The sequence below is a fragment of the Rhododendron vialii genome, chromosome 3a (assembly GCF_030253575.1).
Source record: "Rhododendron vialii isolate Sample 1 chromosome 3a, ASM3025357v1".
In the NCBI taxonomy this organism is placed as follows: Eukaryota; Viridiplantae; Streptophyta; class Magnoliopsida; order Ericales; family Ericaceae; genus Rhododendron; species Rhododendron vialii.
The window spans coordinates 31,224,246-31,239,235 of NC_080559.1; the positions used below are offsets into that span (position 1 = coordinate 31,224,246).

Below are 14,990 nucleotides of genomic sequence, written 5' to 3' on the forward strand. Positions count from 1 at the left end.
TTATCCCTTAATTTTGAACGAGTTGAGCCAAAAAAATTTAAGGGGCCGTTTGGGAGCCGAAATTACTGGATTTGTCATTTTGCATTATTGCATCATGGGTGTTTAAAGGCCCAAAAAAAAAAATTTTTGAATTCTCATTTTGCACCCTAATTTTCCTCTACGGACAACAAGACCTAATTACCCTTACATTTTTATTTATTTCTAATATTTTATAAATAACTTAAGGTACACGGTAAAAAATAATTCATAATCTATTTTGAGAATTATCCTTTCAAATACTACTCGCCTCGGTAGCAAAAATCTGTTTTACACATATCTTCGAAACCCTCTACTGACATATTATATTAATTCTGGTTACAATTCAAAAATCTACAATTTACAATTTTAACTGAGGGAAAAAAATTGCTTCCAAACGGCCCCTACTAGAGTTAAAAAAGAAAAAAAGAAAGAAAAGAAAAAAGAGGTACGTTATTCACTACCGTCTGCAGTCTCCTTTGATAAACCGTCTTCCATCTCATTGCTACTCTGTGAGAGAGAGACAGAGAGAGACAGAGAGAGGAGAATGGAGAAGAAGGCAAAAGTGATTTGCTCAGTAGTGGGGTTTCTGGGGCTTTTATCTGCTGTTTTGGGTTTTGCTGCTGAGGCCAAGAGGATAAAGGTAATTTCATTACCCATTTACTCATATCTACGGATTGTAATACTTTGTAGAAATACACGTTTAGGTGTGTCTGTCTATATGTATATTCGATAGAGTTTACAAATTTATAGAGACAGAGACAAGATTGAAGTGGAAATGGGTAGTACTGTATTATCAAGCTGACTTTTGTTTACTTGTGAAAGTTTTCGAGCAGAGGGTTCGTTTTTGTTGTGAGAAGAGATGTGTCACGTGTGATTTAATTAGCTTTACTCTTATGTTTAATTTTGTCCGGGAATTTTGTTTTGGCCTTTAGGAAACAATTTCCTGTGGAAATATTTTAAAACATGTCCAAAGCATCGAACAGAATTCTCTTTAAAATTATTCCCTCGAATTTCTGCGAAGAAGCAACGGTAATTGGTGAGCATACTGGTCTGGATTTAGAAAATTGTGGAAATGACTTGCATGGTATGTACAAAATTGCCAAGGCGAATAAGCAAATAATAAAGATTGATGTACCAATTCGATCCAAGCTCTTGGAATTGGTGAGATCTTTGGTCCTAAGAGAGTCGCTGATTCCAAGTACCGTCCATGTATGATCCGTATGAATCCGTATTATACCAATTCGATCCAAGCTCTTGGAATTGGAACAAGTTCTTGCAGCAGATCACAAAACGCGGGGTTCCTAACGCGTTAGCTACAACACTGCATACACCCAATCAGACGGCCATTAATTTCGTGATCCATCCTCGGATCCTCCCAACAGCGCATGGGCTGAGATAGGTGACTTGGGTGTAGGATGCAGTTAGATTGCGGGGGGAACAACCCAGAACAAAAGAGAGAAGACCTAAAGCTAACTAGAGAAAGAAAACAAAAAGACAAAAAACTCTGCAGCGGTAAAATTGCTAAAACCTTGTCCTTGCTGCTGCCTCTTAGTGATTGATAACCTACATCTAATGGTAGTAATGTAGATGAATTTTGATTTGTAATGACCCATCGGGGCTTATTGAATGCAATTGAATTAGTTAATGTTGTACTTTTCGTTGCTTGTAAGAGTATTAGTCAATAGAAGCACAAAGTACCCTTCTGTTTCCATGTGCAAAGAATGTAGTAGTGGTTATCTCTGGGGTAAAACGTGAGTTGAATGAGACGGCGGTCGACGGTTAACAAAAGTTGCTACTAAGGAAACAACTGGACGCTAAAGAGATGTTCAATTTCCAGAGGAAATATTGTTCCCTGGGAATTTGGTTTAGGAAACAATTTCCTGAGGAAATATTGTAAAACACCCTGGACGCTAAAGCTATGTTCAAAATATTGAACAGCACTCTCTAGAAAATCAGTGCGGCGAATTTCTGAGTAGAAGCTACGGTGATTGGTGACCCATACTGGTCTGGATTTAGAAATTTGTGAAAATGATTTCCATGACCTGTACAATTTTCTTTATGCAAATAAGCAAATCATAAAGATTGATGTAGAGAGGAATTCCAATTCCTTCGGAATTGGTAAGATCTTTGGCCCCAAATGAGGAAACCCTACTAGAGCAGCTAACTCCAACTACGGTCCATGTACGATCCACACGAATCAGTATTCATATACCAATTCGATCTGAGCTCTTGGAATTGGAATTGCAATTGCATAAACCCAATCTGATGGCCATTATTTCATTATGATTCCTCCCAGCAAGTGAAAGCTTATGCCATATGCAAAAGGGCTGTGATAGGACATGGGTGAGTCATGTTTAAGGTGCAGTCATGTGATCTAAGATTGTGGGGTTTTTTTTTTTTTTTTTTCCGATAACTCAACATGAACCTGAAACATGGGGGAAAAGAATAAACAACACTCAAGCTGGTAAAATTGCTTAAACCGTGTCCTTGCTGTTGCATTCGTGGTGGTGATTGATCACCTTCCAACGAGTGTTCGTAATGAAGATGAGTTTTGATTTGTAATGGAGACCTTCCGTTGGGCTTAATTTATCGAATGCAGTTGAATTAGTTAATGTTGTACTTCTTGTGACTTGTAAGAGTATTAGTGAATTGAAGCACAAGGTGCCCTTCAGTCTGTTTCCATGTGCAAAGAGTGTAGCAGTGGTTATTTGAGTGGTAAAACGCTAGTTGAATGAGACGATGCTTGACATAAGTTCCTATTAGCTGTAGTTTTAAGTATTGATAGCGACTGACGGTTCGATGAAGTACTTCATCAGTTCTGATAATTATACTACATATTTCATTCACCTAGAATCTAGAATGACAGGGACTTCAACAGTTATTTACATGGTCATTGATCAGGTTGCTAAAATGTTAATCGGTCCTTTATAGTATGTGGAGCAATTTGTATTCTCGCTAGGCTACAGAGGCCTTTGGTCTCTATATTGTCAATCCAGTGATTAGTTGTTTCATCTGCTATTCGTCCTTCCTCCCTTCTTTTGCAGGCTTCTCAGATTCAGGGGTTTCCTGGTGCTTGTATATACCCCAGCAGTCCAGCTTCGGGTCTTGGATTAGCTGCAGCACTGACTCTTATGGTTGCTCAAATTATCATCAGCATCACAACTGGCTGTTTTTGTTGCAGACGACATTCTTATCTATCAAACTCTAATAGGAGATTGGCAATTATCTGCTTTGTCATCTCATGGTAATTCTGATCTTGGACTTGAAAGTTGGAAACAACTTTCTACTAAGTAGGAATATTTTTACTGCAAGCACAGTATAACACTCTTGACTACTTTTTGGCAAGTTTATAGTCACCGGATAATTACCTAGTGTTTGTCATTTTTTGTTGCTTATTATAGAATCTCTGTTTCTAGAGTTGGCTCTCTTTCTTTCTTTTTTTGAGAATTTTGATGGGTAAGTGGGGCACAAAAGGCTTAAACGGAAACACTTTGGCGATCTGTATTGCCGCCTTTTCTTGACACCTTAATTATGTAATTGGTTAAAAGTAGCAAGTAGGATTCATTCTCCTTTTGTTGCAAGAAGACTTAAATTTCTGGACTGGCAGATCATTCCGGTACGAGAAACACACACGGGAACGTAATACGCCACATGCCATAAATTGTGGTGCGGCAGGAAGGACTTATGTAGAATGCCATATAAGATCCAATACTTGTAGAATGATATTTTTGGAATTTTTGATGTACTACTTACGTTTCTAGAGGCATTTGAAAGATTCTTTTACATTTGTCCCATTAATGCTCTATATTTTGGTTTTGGGCACATTCAATTTTGTTCTCCCAAGGAAAATGGTAAGGAAATAAGTAGGGAAAACATCGGGCTCGCTTTAGATCGCTAGAGTCCCTGTTTTGGGACATTGGTGTACAATATTTCCGAATGTGCGTTCCAGTACGTAATCCTCGATGATGTTGGAGAATCGTGGTGACAGAGGTTTGACAATCACAAAGCATTATTCGTGCATGTAGCTATGTTTTAAACTTCTTTTGGATTATCGATTTTGTTTCTTTTCAGTATTTTTTGATGTTCCTATTTCAGCAACACTAAAAATTTAGAGTTGACAAGTGCTAATCCTGTTACTTTACAATAAGTGCAGGATCACATTTGTCCATGCATTTCTTATGTTACTAGCTGGTGCAGCAATCAACTATAACCACGGGTACTACTCGTACTCTGGCAGCCCTTGCCCCTTTGTGAAGCCCGGATTCTTTGCTGGAGCTGCTGTCTTGTCCCTTGCAACTGTGGTACTTGGAATTGTATATTATCTCGCTTTGGATTCAGCAAAAACCAGCAATGACTCATGGAATGGTACTGCTGCTGCTCCTAATCAAGGTGGCATCGCAATGGGACACCCACAATTCCCCCCACCGCAATACCCTCCCGGGGCTCCACCACAATACCCTCCGGGGGCTCCACCACTATACCCTCCAGGGGCTCCACCACAATTCCCTCCTCCGAACACAAAAGCTCCAATTTTTGTGCACGAAGATACATACATGAGGCGGCAATTTACTTGATTATAGTTTGTCTTTGGTGAATGGGGGTGCTAGAGGCTCCCAGAGAAAACTTTTTTTTTGGGATAAGCGCCTCCACAGAAAACTTCTTGATGTAAGGTGTGTTTGTTTAGGGTTGGGGTTGGGGGAAGTTCCTCCTCACATTTGCTTTTGATTTATTTGTTTTTCAGACCTAACATATCCCCCGGCCTGAATAGGTTTTGGAGAAAGAAAGAGTATATGTAAAGCAAATATGTTTCGCAAAATATGCAGATCATCAATGGAGGTGAGATCTTTGTAAATTGTATGCTGTGCAACTGAATAGTGGAAGGGCCAAGTTTGAATATGCGTTAGTTGCCAAAACCAAACTGGACAATCTAGTTCAGTTGGAACTTTGTAGTTCTCTCTCTCTCTCTCTCTCTCTCTCTCTCTCTCTCTCTCTCTCTCTCTCTCTCTCTCTCTCTCTCTCTCTCTCTCTCTCTCTGTATACAAGACATGGGAACTGGCTGATGGTGTAAAACCGCAAGACCACCAAGGAGAAATTGGAAGGCAGCTACAACTATTGTGTTGACGTTTTGATGATTCTACATTTCTTGATGCTATGTAGAAAGCAGGTCCAAGGATTCTCCGGGAGATTCGTCTTTTTTAGCTTTTGAATTTTCCTCTCTCCAGGTCACGTTTATTACCGCGAGGCTAATATTGTGGCTGATTTGTCAGTCAAGAATCTTGCAGCAACTCAAGGATGTTTCGTTATGTATAACTCTTAGATTTTGTGTTTGTGTTAATATAAAGCATTGGCTTCTGGTTTCAAAAAAATGGAAAGGAAAGAAAATATTGCAAATGTCTCAAATAACAAGAAATTCATTGTGTGGAAATACCAAGGATTAGCTGAATAGCCTAATATCAAGGGATTTGGCTAAGTATGAATGAGAAAGCACATAAACGTTTATACAGTCACATGTTCGTACCACGGAGGCCAAACATTCAATAACTTAGAGTTACGGTAGGATTTGCCAGGTTGTTAACTTCAGAACTCCGGAATTAGTCAAGATGTGTGTAAACTGTCTCGAACATCCGGTCATGAAAAAACCCTTTACAGAACTGTGAAGTATATCCTGTCTCTTTACTTTATTTAGTTGTCCCCTCGTCTCTTTCCTTAAAAGTTCAAAAAGAGCCAAGAGCTACTTATGAACTAAGCAAATGAGTTGTCAACTGTGGCTTGGACTTGTAATTTTCCCTTTATGTGAGTTGCACATATACACTCTACTGTCTTCCTTTCTAGTAGTTTATAATTTTTAGAAGTTTGATCTCTAATTAATTTAATTTCGTCAATTCAGCCCTAAAAATTTAGAGAAATTTATAGAAATAGTCGTTCTAGTTTCACCCAAGTCTCATTTTTGTCCTTCAAGTATCAATTGCAACTCTTTTGACCTTCAAATTTAGTTTTCGTACTTTGTCCAATAGATAACGTCTGTCAGCAAAACTGGACCGAAAAAATCAGATTCAGGGCAGACGTTATCAATTGGACCAACTCGGTACGAACTGCAACGTCCAAACTGCCATAAATATGATTTTTTCAGTTCAATTTGGCTGAAAGAAGTTATCAATTTCACCAATTTGGTATGAAAACCAAATTTGAAGGTCAAAAGAGTTGTAATTGATACATGGAGGACGAAAATGAGACTCGGATAAAACTAGGAAGACCATTTATATAAATTTTCCTAAATTTTATACTACACATTTTCCTTCAACCATTAAATTACGCTATTTTGAATAGTAGTATTATTTATCATGTAGCTAGGCAACACTTAATAGGACGTGAAGAGTCCGTCAGATTAGAGAAAGTTATGACGATTGGTCTGGATGAACGATTTGGATATTAGTTTGTCCTTGGCTATGAATCTGATATAAAGTTCAAATATATCCTTATCAGACAAACAATAATCTCTCCTGTTCACAATTTGGATGATAATTGGGCAATGGGGCAACATGAGATACTTATAGTCTTATCAATACACTTGTAATAAAAGAAGATATGATGGTAAGCTAAGGCACGCCGTGAAAATACGAAATTACCCCTCATAGGATTACTCTTGTAGTTTGAGTTGAAGGATATAGTCGTCATTTTGCCTTATTTGGAAGATCTAAAAGAACGTAGGATGGCAAGCCAAGCCACACCGTGAAATTACTGATTTGTCCTTGTAGTTTGTCAATGGTGGAGTTAAGATATGCGGGTATTTTAGGCATTTCAATTTTAAGTCTTTTGCTTAGTCAAGAAGAAAAAGAGGTACAAAAAAATCTTTATTTTCCCTAATTTAAGGAATATTGTTTTTTATAGGTACCAAAAAAAAAAATCTTTATTTTCCCTAATTTAAGGCAAGCCTAGTTACCATGTTAAAAGACAAAATTACCCTTATAGATTTCGTCTTTCAAATTTCTTTTGGATGTCTTGAGTTGAGATTTTTTTAAGTCCTATTTTGCTTAGTCAAGAAGAAAATGCTTTTTGAGGGTATTTTAGATATTTTGGGCCCCCCTTTGCTTAGTGGAAAAGAAAATATTTTTTGGGATATTTTAAGTCATACTTTGCTTAGTCAAGAAGAAAAGGCTTTTTTCAAGGGTATTTTAGATATTTAAGGTTCTCTTTTGCTTAGTCAAGAAAAAAAGGCTTTTCAAGGGCATTTTAGGTCCTACTTTGCTTAGTCAAGAAGAAAAGGCTTTTCATGGGTATTCTAGGTATTTTAGGCCCCTCTTTACTTTGTTAAGAAGAAAAAGCTTTATACATTTTCTCAATCTAACCATTAGAAAGAAAGAAATCCTTGTCGATCTCTCCTCATTCCTCCTAGATCTCCCCCAATTTCTCCCTCATCGATCCCTTTATAAATTAGACGACGATATGACACATCAATTTCTCAATCGTAAATTCTTACACAAGAAGAAAGACTCAACTACGTGGTCAGATTCTCTTAGATTTCATAACCTTAGACTATGATTTTGTTAGAACTTCAAATCGTAAGTATTTTGAGTGGTCGCTTCTTTCTGGGGTTTTCTAATTGTTTTACTTTTATGGTTCTGTCTTTTTCAGCATAATAATTTGTTGTACGCTCTCAGCAAATCGAGCTCTAATTTTGTACGATATTTTGAGAACTCTCTTGTGGCAATGTTTTACAGTTATTTTCCAAAACACACGAACAAAAAAACCTCATTATTCGCACAATTTTAGAATCTAATCCATGACATTATCTTGATTATTGTTGCTATTGTTTGAGAAGGAACTTATATTTTAATCCAAATACCTATTTCTTTGATCTATGTTTATGCAATGTTTAATTTGTCTTGATGGAAGCAGAAATACCGTTCCTTATAATCATTTTTTTAACAAGGTTGAACTATTTTTGACTCTCTTCAGTTTTAGCGCACATGTTGGATTAAATTACTTGCATGATCTATGAAATTAAAATAGCCTTAATTAATTATTTGAGTCTAAAAATATTTTGGTGCTCCAAAATAATGTTATTTATGTTATTTTTTCCGTACAAGAACTCCTTTGGCATTGCTAATAAAATACTATTTTTTATTTTGTAAAAATAATCTTTCATTCAATTACTTTTACGATTTCTTTATTTCTATAACTAAATCTTAATTTGAACTATCGTACATACATGAACAATTACACCAATGAGCGCACAACATTGTGCAAAGCACGCGGAATCACAGTAGTATAGGATAAAAGTAAAAAGTAAAAAAAAAGAAAGAGATAATAATAAAAAACTTCACTAATAGTGAAAATGCTTGCAAAAAACTTGGGTCTTCGGTAGCCCAACTTTTATTGGGATTGTACATTGTGGATTGTGAATTACGATCAGAGCAGATTATGAATTTATAAAAGTGTTTTGATAAGATATACGAAAATAATTACACAGCATAGTATTGTATGGAATACAATTTAACAAAATAAGTAAATCAATATCGTAAATTTGTCCGGACTAACTTATTATGCACACTATTGTGATGTCGTTTGACATGTTATCGTTTCTTAGGATTTGGCAACACTATCATTCAATTTTTGAGAATTCAAAAATTTGTCGGAGGTTTATTCTTGAAGTACAACTCTATCATTCAGTTTTGAGAATTCATTATGCGAAAAAACATACATAAACGAATTCATTATGCGAAAAGGCATGTGTTTATCTGACTGCTAAATACTACTACTACTTATGATTTTTTTATTTTATTACAATCGGTAGGTAGAAAAATACAAGTATATGGATTACGTCAAACGAAAACAAATCAACAATCATTGTAAGCGTAATCCAATTTTTTATATGACCCGAAAAGTATAAAACGTCAAACGAAAACAAATTAACAATCACTATAAGCCTAATCCGACTTATTATATGACCCGAAATGTGCAAGACGTCAAATGAAAACAAATCAACAATCACTATAAGCCTAATCTGACTTATTATATGACCCAAAATATGCAAATCGTCAAATGAAAACAAATCAAGTCTAATCCAAACTTATTATATATGATCCAAAATGTGCAAGACGTCGTACGAAAACAAATCAACAATCATTATAAACCTAGGGCGCCGCTATTCGCAGCCCTCTATTTACTCCTGTAGCCCACTAAATTTCGGTAAATGATTGTTGAAAATCATAAATAACATTTCGGTAAATTGCTGTTGAAAACAAGATTATATTTCGGTAACTACATGTCGAAAATATGTTCAACTTTCGGTAAACAACTGCTGAACATGCATTTTCGGTAAACATCTGTTGAAAAAAATATTATATTTTGGTAATTGGACGCTGAAAATATATCTCAATTTCGGTAACTAACTGTCGAGTATAATTGAAAATTTTTAACGGGTTATGGGAGTAAATAGAGGGCTGCGAATAGCAGCGCCCTAAACCTAATCAGACTTATATTATATGACCAAAAAGAAATTTGATTTTAGCACTTTAAAAATTGATGGAGGGACTCCAAAATCACGTCGTTTGTATATTAACACAATTTAATTTTGAAACCCCTCTATTAATTTTTGGAGTGTCAAAATCACAATCCGACAAAAAAAATGTGCAAAACGTCATACCCATAGTATTTTGGATTCAGGAATTATATCTGGAGGTCCGGTCAGGACAGGTTTAAACTGATGAAGAACACATCTCGAAAGAATCCAAGTGGGAGTCGTCTTTTGTACTCTACTTGGTTCCCTCACTGAACCCAGCACCCTATTGAGAGAGAGAGAGAGAGAGAGAGAGAGAGACGGAGAAGAAGAAGAAGAAGAATTGAGAGAGAGAGAGAGAGACAGAGAAGAAGAAGAAGAAGAATGGAGAGGAAGGATAAAGTGGTTTGCTCAGTGATGGGGTTTCTAGGGCTTCTATCCGCTGCTTTGAGTTTTGCTGCGGAGGGCACGAAAACTACGGTAATTAAGCATCCATGACTCATATCGAGTTGACTTTTGTTCACTTGACTGTTTTCAAGCAGAGGAATTCGTTGTTTGTTATTAGGAGAAAAGAGGTGACATTTCGCTGGATTTTACTTTTTACTCTATGTTGTTTTACTGGGAAATTTTCTTGAGGGAACATTTTCCTAACCGAAGGGTTCAGATTCTCTCCGGTCCAAGTTTTTTATTGGACGGGACAGTCAAAAATCTTGAGTCCTTGACGATACAAAATTGGTGTAATGAATGGTTCAGATTTGCTCATAGATTCTTACAGTGTCTCTAGCAAATCTGAACAATTGATTGCAACAATAGACGATCTAGATTTTGATTGTTCCATCCGGTCCAAATTAAGGACCGGAGAGGATCTAATTCCTTAACCAAAATATGGAAAAGATAATGCATGCCATTCTTTAGCAAATTATTATTGCGAATATCCACATAGAGGCAATCGTAATTGGTGAGCTTAGTGGCCTGGAGTTACAAAATTGTTTAGTTTTGTGAGAATTACTTCAAGTGATCCGTACAGGGAAATTGGTGTTATCGTTTTTCCATTGGATTTGTATGGTGTTCTATGGATATGATTGAGTCTTTGACTTCCCTTGTTTGCTCCGACATTGGCTATTGACTTATCTGGACTTATTGATAAGGACCACCAATCAGCTGCTTTAACATTCATAAATGCATTGGGGCTTATACTTTTTGACGAATAGAAGATAAATGCATTACCCTTAGAACAGAAGAGAGAAAACCTGGATCCGACCAAAGAAAGAAGTTGCCTCCTAGCTTAGTTGGTAGAGCAGGTAATGGGCACAGGGGCACTTCATTTGGTGAGGGTTCAAACTCCCCCCACTCCCCCTTCCCCAAGGATGGTATCGATTAGGATTTTCTTGGATTAAAAAAAAAAAAAAAAAGAGAGCCAAAGAAAGAAAAGAAAGCAGAAAACCAACATATACCCAAAACAGGAAAAACCAATTCAAGCCGTTAAAATAGCTAATGCCTTGTCCTTGCTGCTGTCCTTAGTGGTGATTGATCGCCTTCACCTTGTGTTTGTTGATGTTTTTGAATTTGGATTTGTAATGGAGCTATTGAATGCGGTTGAATTTGTTAGTTTAGTACTCCTTGTAATTTGGAGGAGTATTGGTTCATAGAAGCACAAAGTGCCGCTTGAGTCTGTTTCCACTCCTTGTAATATGGACTGTTTGATCAAGTACTTCATTAGCTTTGAAGTTTGTCCATTTTGGTCGCGTTGATATGGCCACATGCACATGCTAGGTAGTGATGATACTCTTACAATTGTTTGGTGACGCTCCTGCATCCGTGGCATGAGTAGTCAAACAAGAGAAGTTCAATCCCCGTTCTCAACCCATGACCGGTATTGTGCTTAAGTGTTGTATTACATAAGTGCCTTTTCAGATACGTGAGAATTAAGGCTTTGATACACATTCTAAGAGCATATGCTGTGGCAGAGACGCATTCTAGTTTCCCATGCATAAGTCAGTTAGTAGGTCAACTGTTGGTTTTATTGACTGCAGCAATTACGAGTTTTAAGTACTATTTTAACTCTGATGCCGCACTGGCACACTGTCCTACACCAACTGGTGACCCCCTTTCATATTATCTCCTGTTGCTTATTTATTGTTTCCATTATCTCCATTCTGTGATTTATACACCCTGTTTTGTGTTTTCAACTTCCAACATTTCTTGACGTTATCATGCCAAGAGGTTAAACTCTTTTATTTACTGTGGAGTGATTCGATTTCTCAAGTATACACCCACAGAGGCCTTTGATCTCCATGTTGTCAAACCAATGATTAGTTAATTCACCTGCTATTGTCTTTACAAAGTTTTCCTTCTATTGCAGGCTTCTCAAGTTGTGTTTACATCTCCTACTTCTTGTATTTACCCCAGCAGTCCAGCTTTGGGTCTTGGATTAGCTGCGGCGGTGACTCTTTTGGTTGCTCAAATTATCATCAATGTCACAAGTGGGTGTATTTGTTGCAAACGAGGTTCTTATCAATCGAACTCTAGCTGGACAATTGCAGTGATCTGCTTTGTTGTCTCATGGTAATTCTGAGCTCGTACTTGAAAGTTGAAACAAAATTGCTATCTAATAGGAACATTTTTTCACATGAAGCACTTACAATCTACTTCCTTTTCAGGTGTTGTATGGTGACTGTAGATATTGCAGGTGTTAATGTTTCGTTTCATTACTTATCCACCTAAACTTACTACATGGAATATTTACTGGCGGCAAAAAGTCTAGATGGTAATATTGTGTTTTTAATGGCCCATCAAAAAAACAATTGTGCTTTTAATGTAATCGGAAACACTTTGGACTGTCTGTATAGCCTTCATCACTCGAGTCATCAGTCATCACTGTCAACTCAAAGATGATGTCCAAGACTTAGATTAACCATGGAAGAGCATTGTTTGTCCATTCATTCTCCATTAATGGTAACAAGACTTAAGATTAACTATGGAAGAGCATTGTTTGTCCAAGTTGCTTTTGTTTTATTTTCTTTCTAAGATTATCAACTTTGTTTCTTTCACTAGCCTGTACCTTCCTTCTCTACTTTGGTGATTTTCTTGGATTCCACACATGCTTATCCCATCTTACATTGAGTGCAGGATCACTTTTGTCATAGCATTTCTTATGATATTAACTAGTGCTGCACTCAATGAACAAGGAGGGGAAGAGAACATGTACTTTGGCTGCTACGTTGTGAAGCCCGGAGTCTTTGCTGGAGCTGCAGTCTTGTCCCTTGCAAGCGTAGCTCTTGGCATTGTCTATTATCTTGCGCTGGAGTCGGCAAAAATCAAGATTGGTTCGTTGGTTGGGACTGCTGCTGCTCCCAATCAAAGCAGCATTGCAATGGGACAACCACAATTCCCTCCGCCACAGTTCCCTCCTCCAGACACTGAAGCTCCAGTTTTTGTGCACGAAGATACATATATGAGGCGGCAATTCACTTGATCACCCATTTTGCCTTTGTTGAATGGTGCTAGAGGTTCCCATGGAAAACGTCTTGATGCAAAGGGTTTCTGTTTAGGGTGGGATTTGGGGGAAGTTCCTCATCTCCCTTGCTTTTGTTATTTGTTTGTCGGCACTAACAAAATAGATCTCTCCGACTGGACATGTTTGGAAGATAAAAATGAGTTTTCATTAAGCAATCATCTCTTTGGAAGGTAAAGCAACTGGGTAGCTAAGTTCGAATGCGCGTTAGTTGCCCAAATCAGACTGAAGAGTCTTCAGTTAAGAGTTCTCTCTCTCTCTCTCTCTCTCTCTCACACACACACACACACACACACACACACAGCCAAGTGATATTTCCCACCAAAATCTGGCTCACTCTTGTATTGGCATCCCCACTTCGAGTATGGTGATTGGAAATGTGGTATAATTCAAGAATTGTTTGGTCAATTAAGCTGACAAGTTTACTTAATTTTTGATCGGCAAAACATCGTAAGCATGGATCAGACACCCAGCTAGGTTTAAAGAAACCCAGTCTGAGGCCGTGGACCTGAACCAAAAGACACGACCCAAGAACAAATCAAATCAAGATCTGAAACAAGAGACTTTTAATGTCCTCAACAATGCAAACCAACTCTGAAACACAAAGAAATTAGTAGAAGTTTTTTTTTTTTAATCACTTTTGCTTGGCCATCAAACAAGAGACTTTTGCTGACCTCAACAATGCAAAAAGACTCCCAAGGGAGCACCAACTCTGAAACACACAAAGAAATTAGTAGAAGGGTTTTTTTTTATAATCACTTTTGCCTTGGCCATCAAACAAGCCTTTCTCCCCGGAGCTGTCCGCCAACTCTCTTCCCAGTTCCCACAGTCCTATTTGCCCGCCAACTCTCTTCCAACAGTTCTATTGCCGCGCAAAAAACGATCTACACACATTTGAATGAACTGCCCATAATTCCCGGGATAGTCTTCTGAGCAGTACAACATTGTATGCCAATATTTTCAAAAACAACAACAGGCAAAAGAGAAGGGCAGAGACAAGATACCAAAAAACAAAGTCCCCACAATAGTTGTCACACTGCAAAAGCAGATTCCTTTGAACACACACTTTCTGCCATGAAATATATACCATACCTTTGCCAAAACTTCCCCCACAAGATTCCTCTTTCAAAATTATTCAAAAAACTTTACTTTCCCGCTTTGGCTTTTTGCCTTTACTTTATCACCACGTTTTGTCATCTAACATGAACACTTATAACCTATTCCTAAAGAGAAATCAAATGTACAACATAAGGACACTACATTCACTTCCTGGGCCCAGGAGTGAATTGCTTTACACGATCCTCATACACGTGTCCTACTTTTACTAATGGACGGCCGTGATCTATGCGGGAGCTTCACAAACTAAGGCAGAAGAACCGAACACCTTGGACTTCTCGCCATTTAGAAGTTCACCAGAGTGATACGTTAGAATAACTGAAGAGAAACCAAAGCCACCTTTGTCCATTCAATTGCGTTTTTACTGTTGCAAATCATTTAATGTATGTTTGCTATATATGTCTTGTGAAATACTGCAATCGTAAGAACAAGTGGTGATATTAATTTGGCCCCACAATGAAATTCTCGTTCTGCCACTGCCTAGGCCTCTCTTGAGCAAGGAAAACACAGAGCATAGAATTGTAGTCAAAGCAAAAAATAAAAAAAATTACTGGTTTGTCACGATGAGTGACTGCTACTACATTAAAGTGACATTAGTGTACAGGAAATGCCTAAATACAGGTCCAGGAGTGAATTGCTTTACACGATCCTCATACACGTGTCCTACTTTTGCTAATGGACGGCCGTGATCTATGCGGGAGCTTCACAAACTAAGGCAGAAGAACCGAACACCTTGGACTTCTTGCCATTTAGAAGTTCACCAGAGTGATAGGTTAGAATAACTGAAGAGAAACCAAAGCCACCTTTGTCCATTCAATTGCGTTTTTACTGTTGCAAATCATT

At 37.6% G+C, this 14,990-nt stretch overlaps 2 protein-coding genes across 2 annotated transcripts; both read left to right on the top strand.

The window, feature by feature from the left end:
• The first annotated feature begins 467 nt into the window (after positions 1–467).
• LOC131319928 (protein VASCULATURE COMPLEXITY AND CONNECTIVITY-like) lies at positions 468–4,914 on the top strand. The gene is made up of 3 exons (XM_058350383.1): positions 468–658; positions 3,063–3,262; positions 4,172–4,914. Exons 1-3 carry the CDS (start codon positions 563–565, stop codon positions 4,590–4,592), a joined length of 717 nt encoding a protein of 238 aa, XP_058206366.1. The 5' UTR covers positions 468–562; the 3' UTR covers positions 4,593–4,914.
• A 4,752-nt stretch (positions 4,915–9,666) lies between these two features.
• LOC131319932 (protein MODIFYING WALL LIGNIN-2-like) lies at positions 9,667–13,209 on the top strand. The gene is made up of 3 exons (XM_058350388.1): positions 9,667–9,997; positions 11,880–12,082; positions 12,647–13,209. The coding sequence occupies exons 1-3, from the start codon at positions 9,902–9,904 to the stop codon at positions 12,990–12,992; spliced, it is 645 nt and encodes a 214-aa protein (XP_058206371.1). The 5' UTR covers positions 9,667–9,901; the 3' UTR covers positions 12,993–13,209.
• Positions 13,210–14,990: the final 1,781 nt, after the last annotated feature.

What these genes read in the sequence shown, in the direction of transcription:
- LOC131319928 (XM_058350383.1), top strand. Translation starts at nt 563, where the DNA reads ATGGAGAAGAAGGCAAAAGTGATTTGCTCAGTAGTGGGGTTTCTGGGG. An exon ending in CTGAGGCCAAGAGGATAAAG is followed by an intron (nt 659 to 3,062) that starts GTAATTTCATTA and finishes CTTCTTTTGCAG; the next exon opens with GCTTCTCAGATTCAGGGGTT. An exon ending in ATCTGCTTTGTCATCTCATG is followed by an intron (nt 3,263 to 4,171) that starts GTAATTCTGATC and finishes CAATAAGTGCAG; the next exon opens with GATCACATTTGTCCATGCAT.
- LOC131319932 (XM_058350388.1), top strand. Translation starts at nt 9,902, where the DNA reads ATGGAGAGGAAGGATAAAGTGGTTTGCTCAGTGATGGGGTTTCTAGGG. An exon ending in CGGAGGGCACGAAAACTACG is followed by an intron (nt 9,998 to 11,879) that starts GTAATTAAGCAT and finishes CTTCTATTGCAG; the next exon opens with GCTTCTCAAGTTGTGTTTAC. An exon ending in ATCTGCTTTGTTGTCTCATG is followed by an intron (nt 12,083 to 12,646) that starts GTAATTCTGAGC and finishes CATTGAGTGCAG; the next exon opens with GATCACTTTTGTCATAGCAT.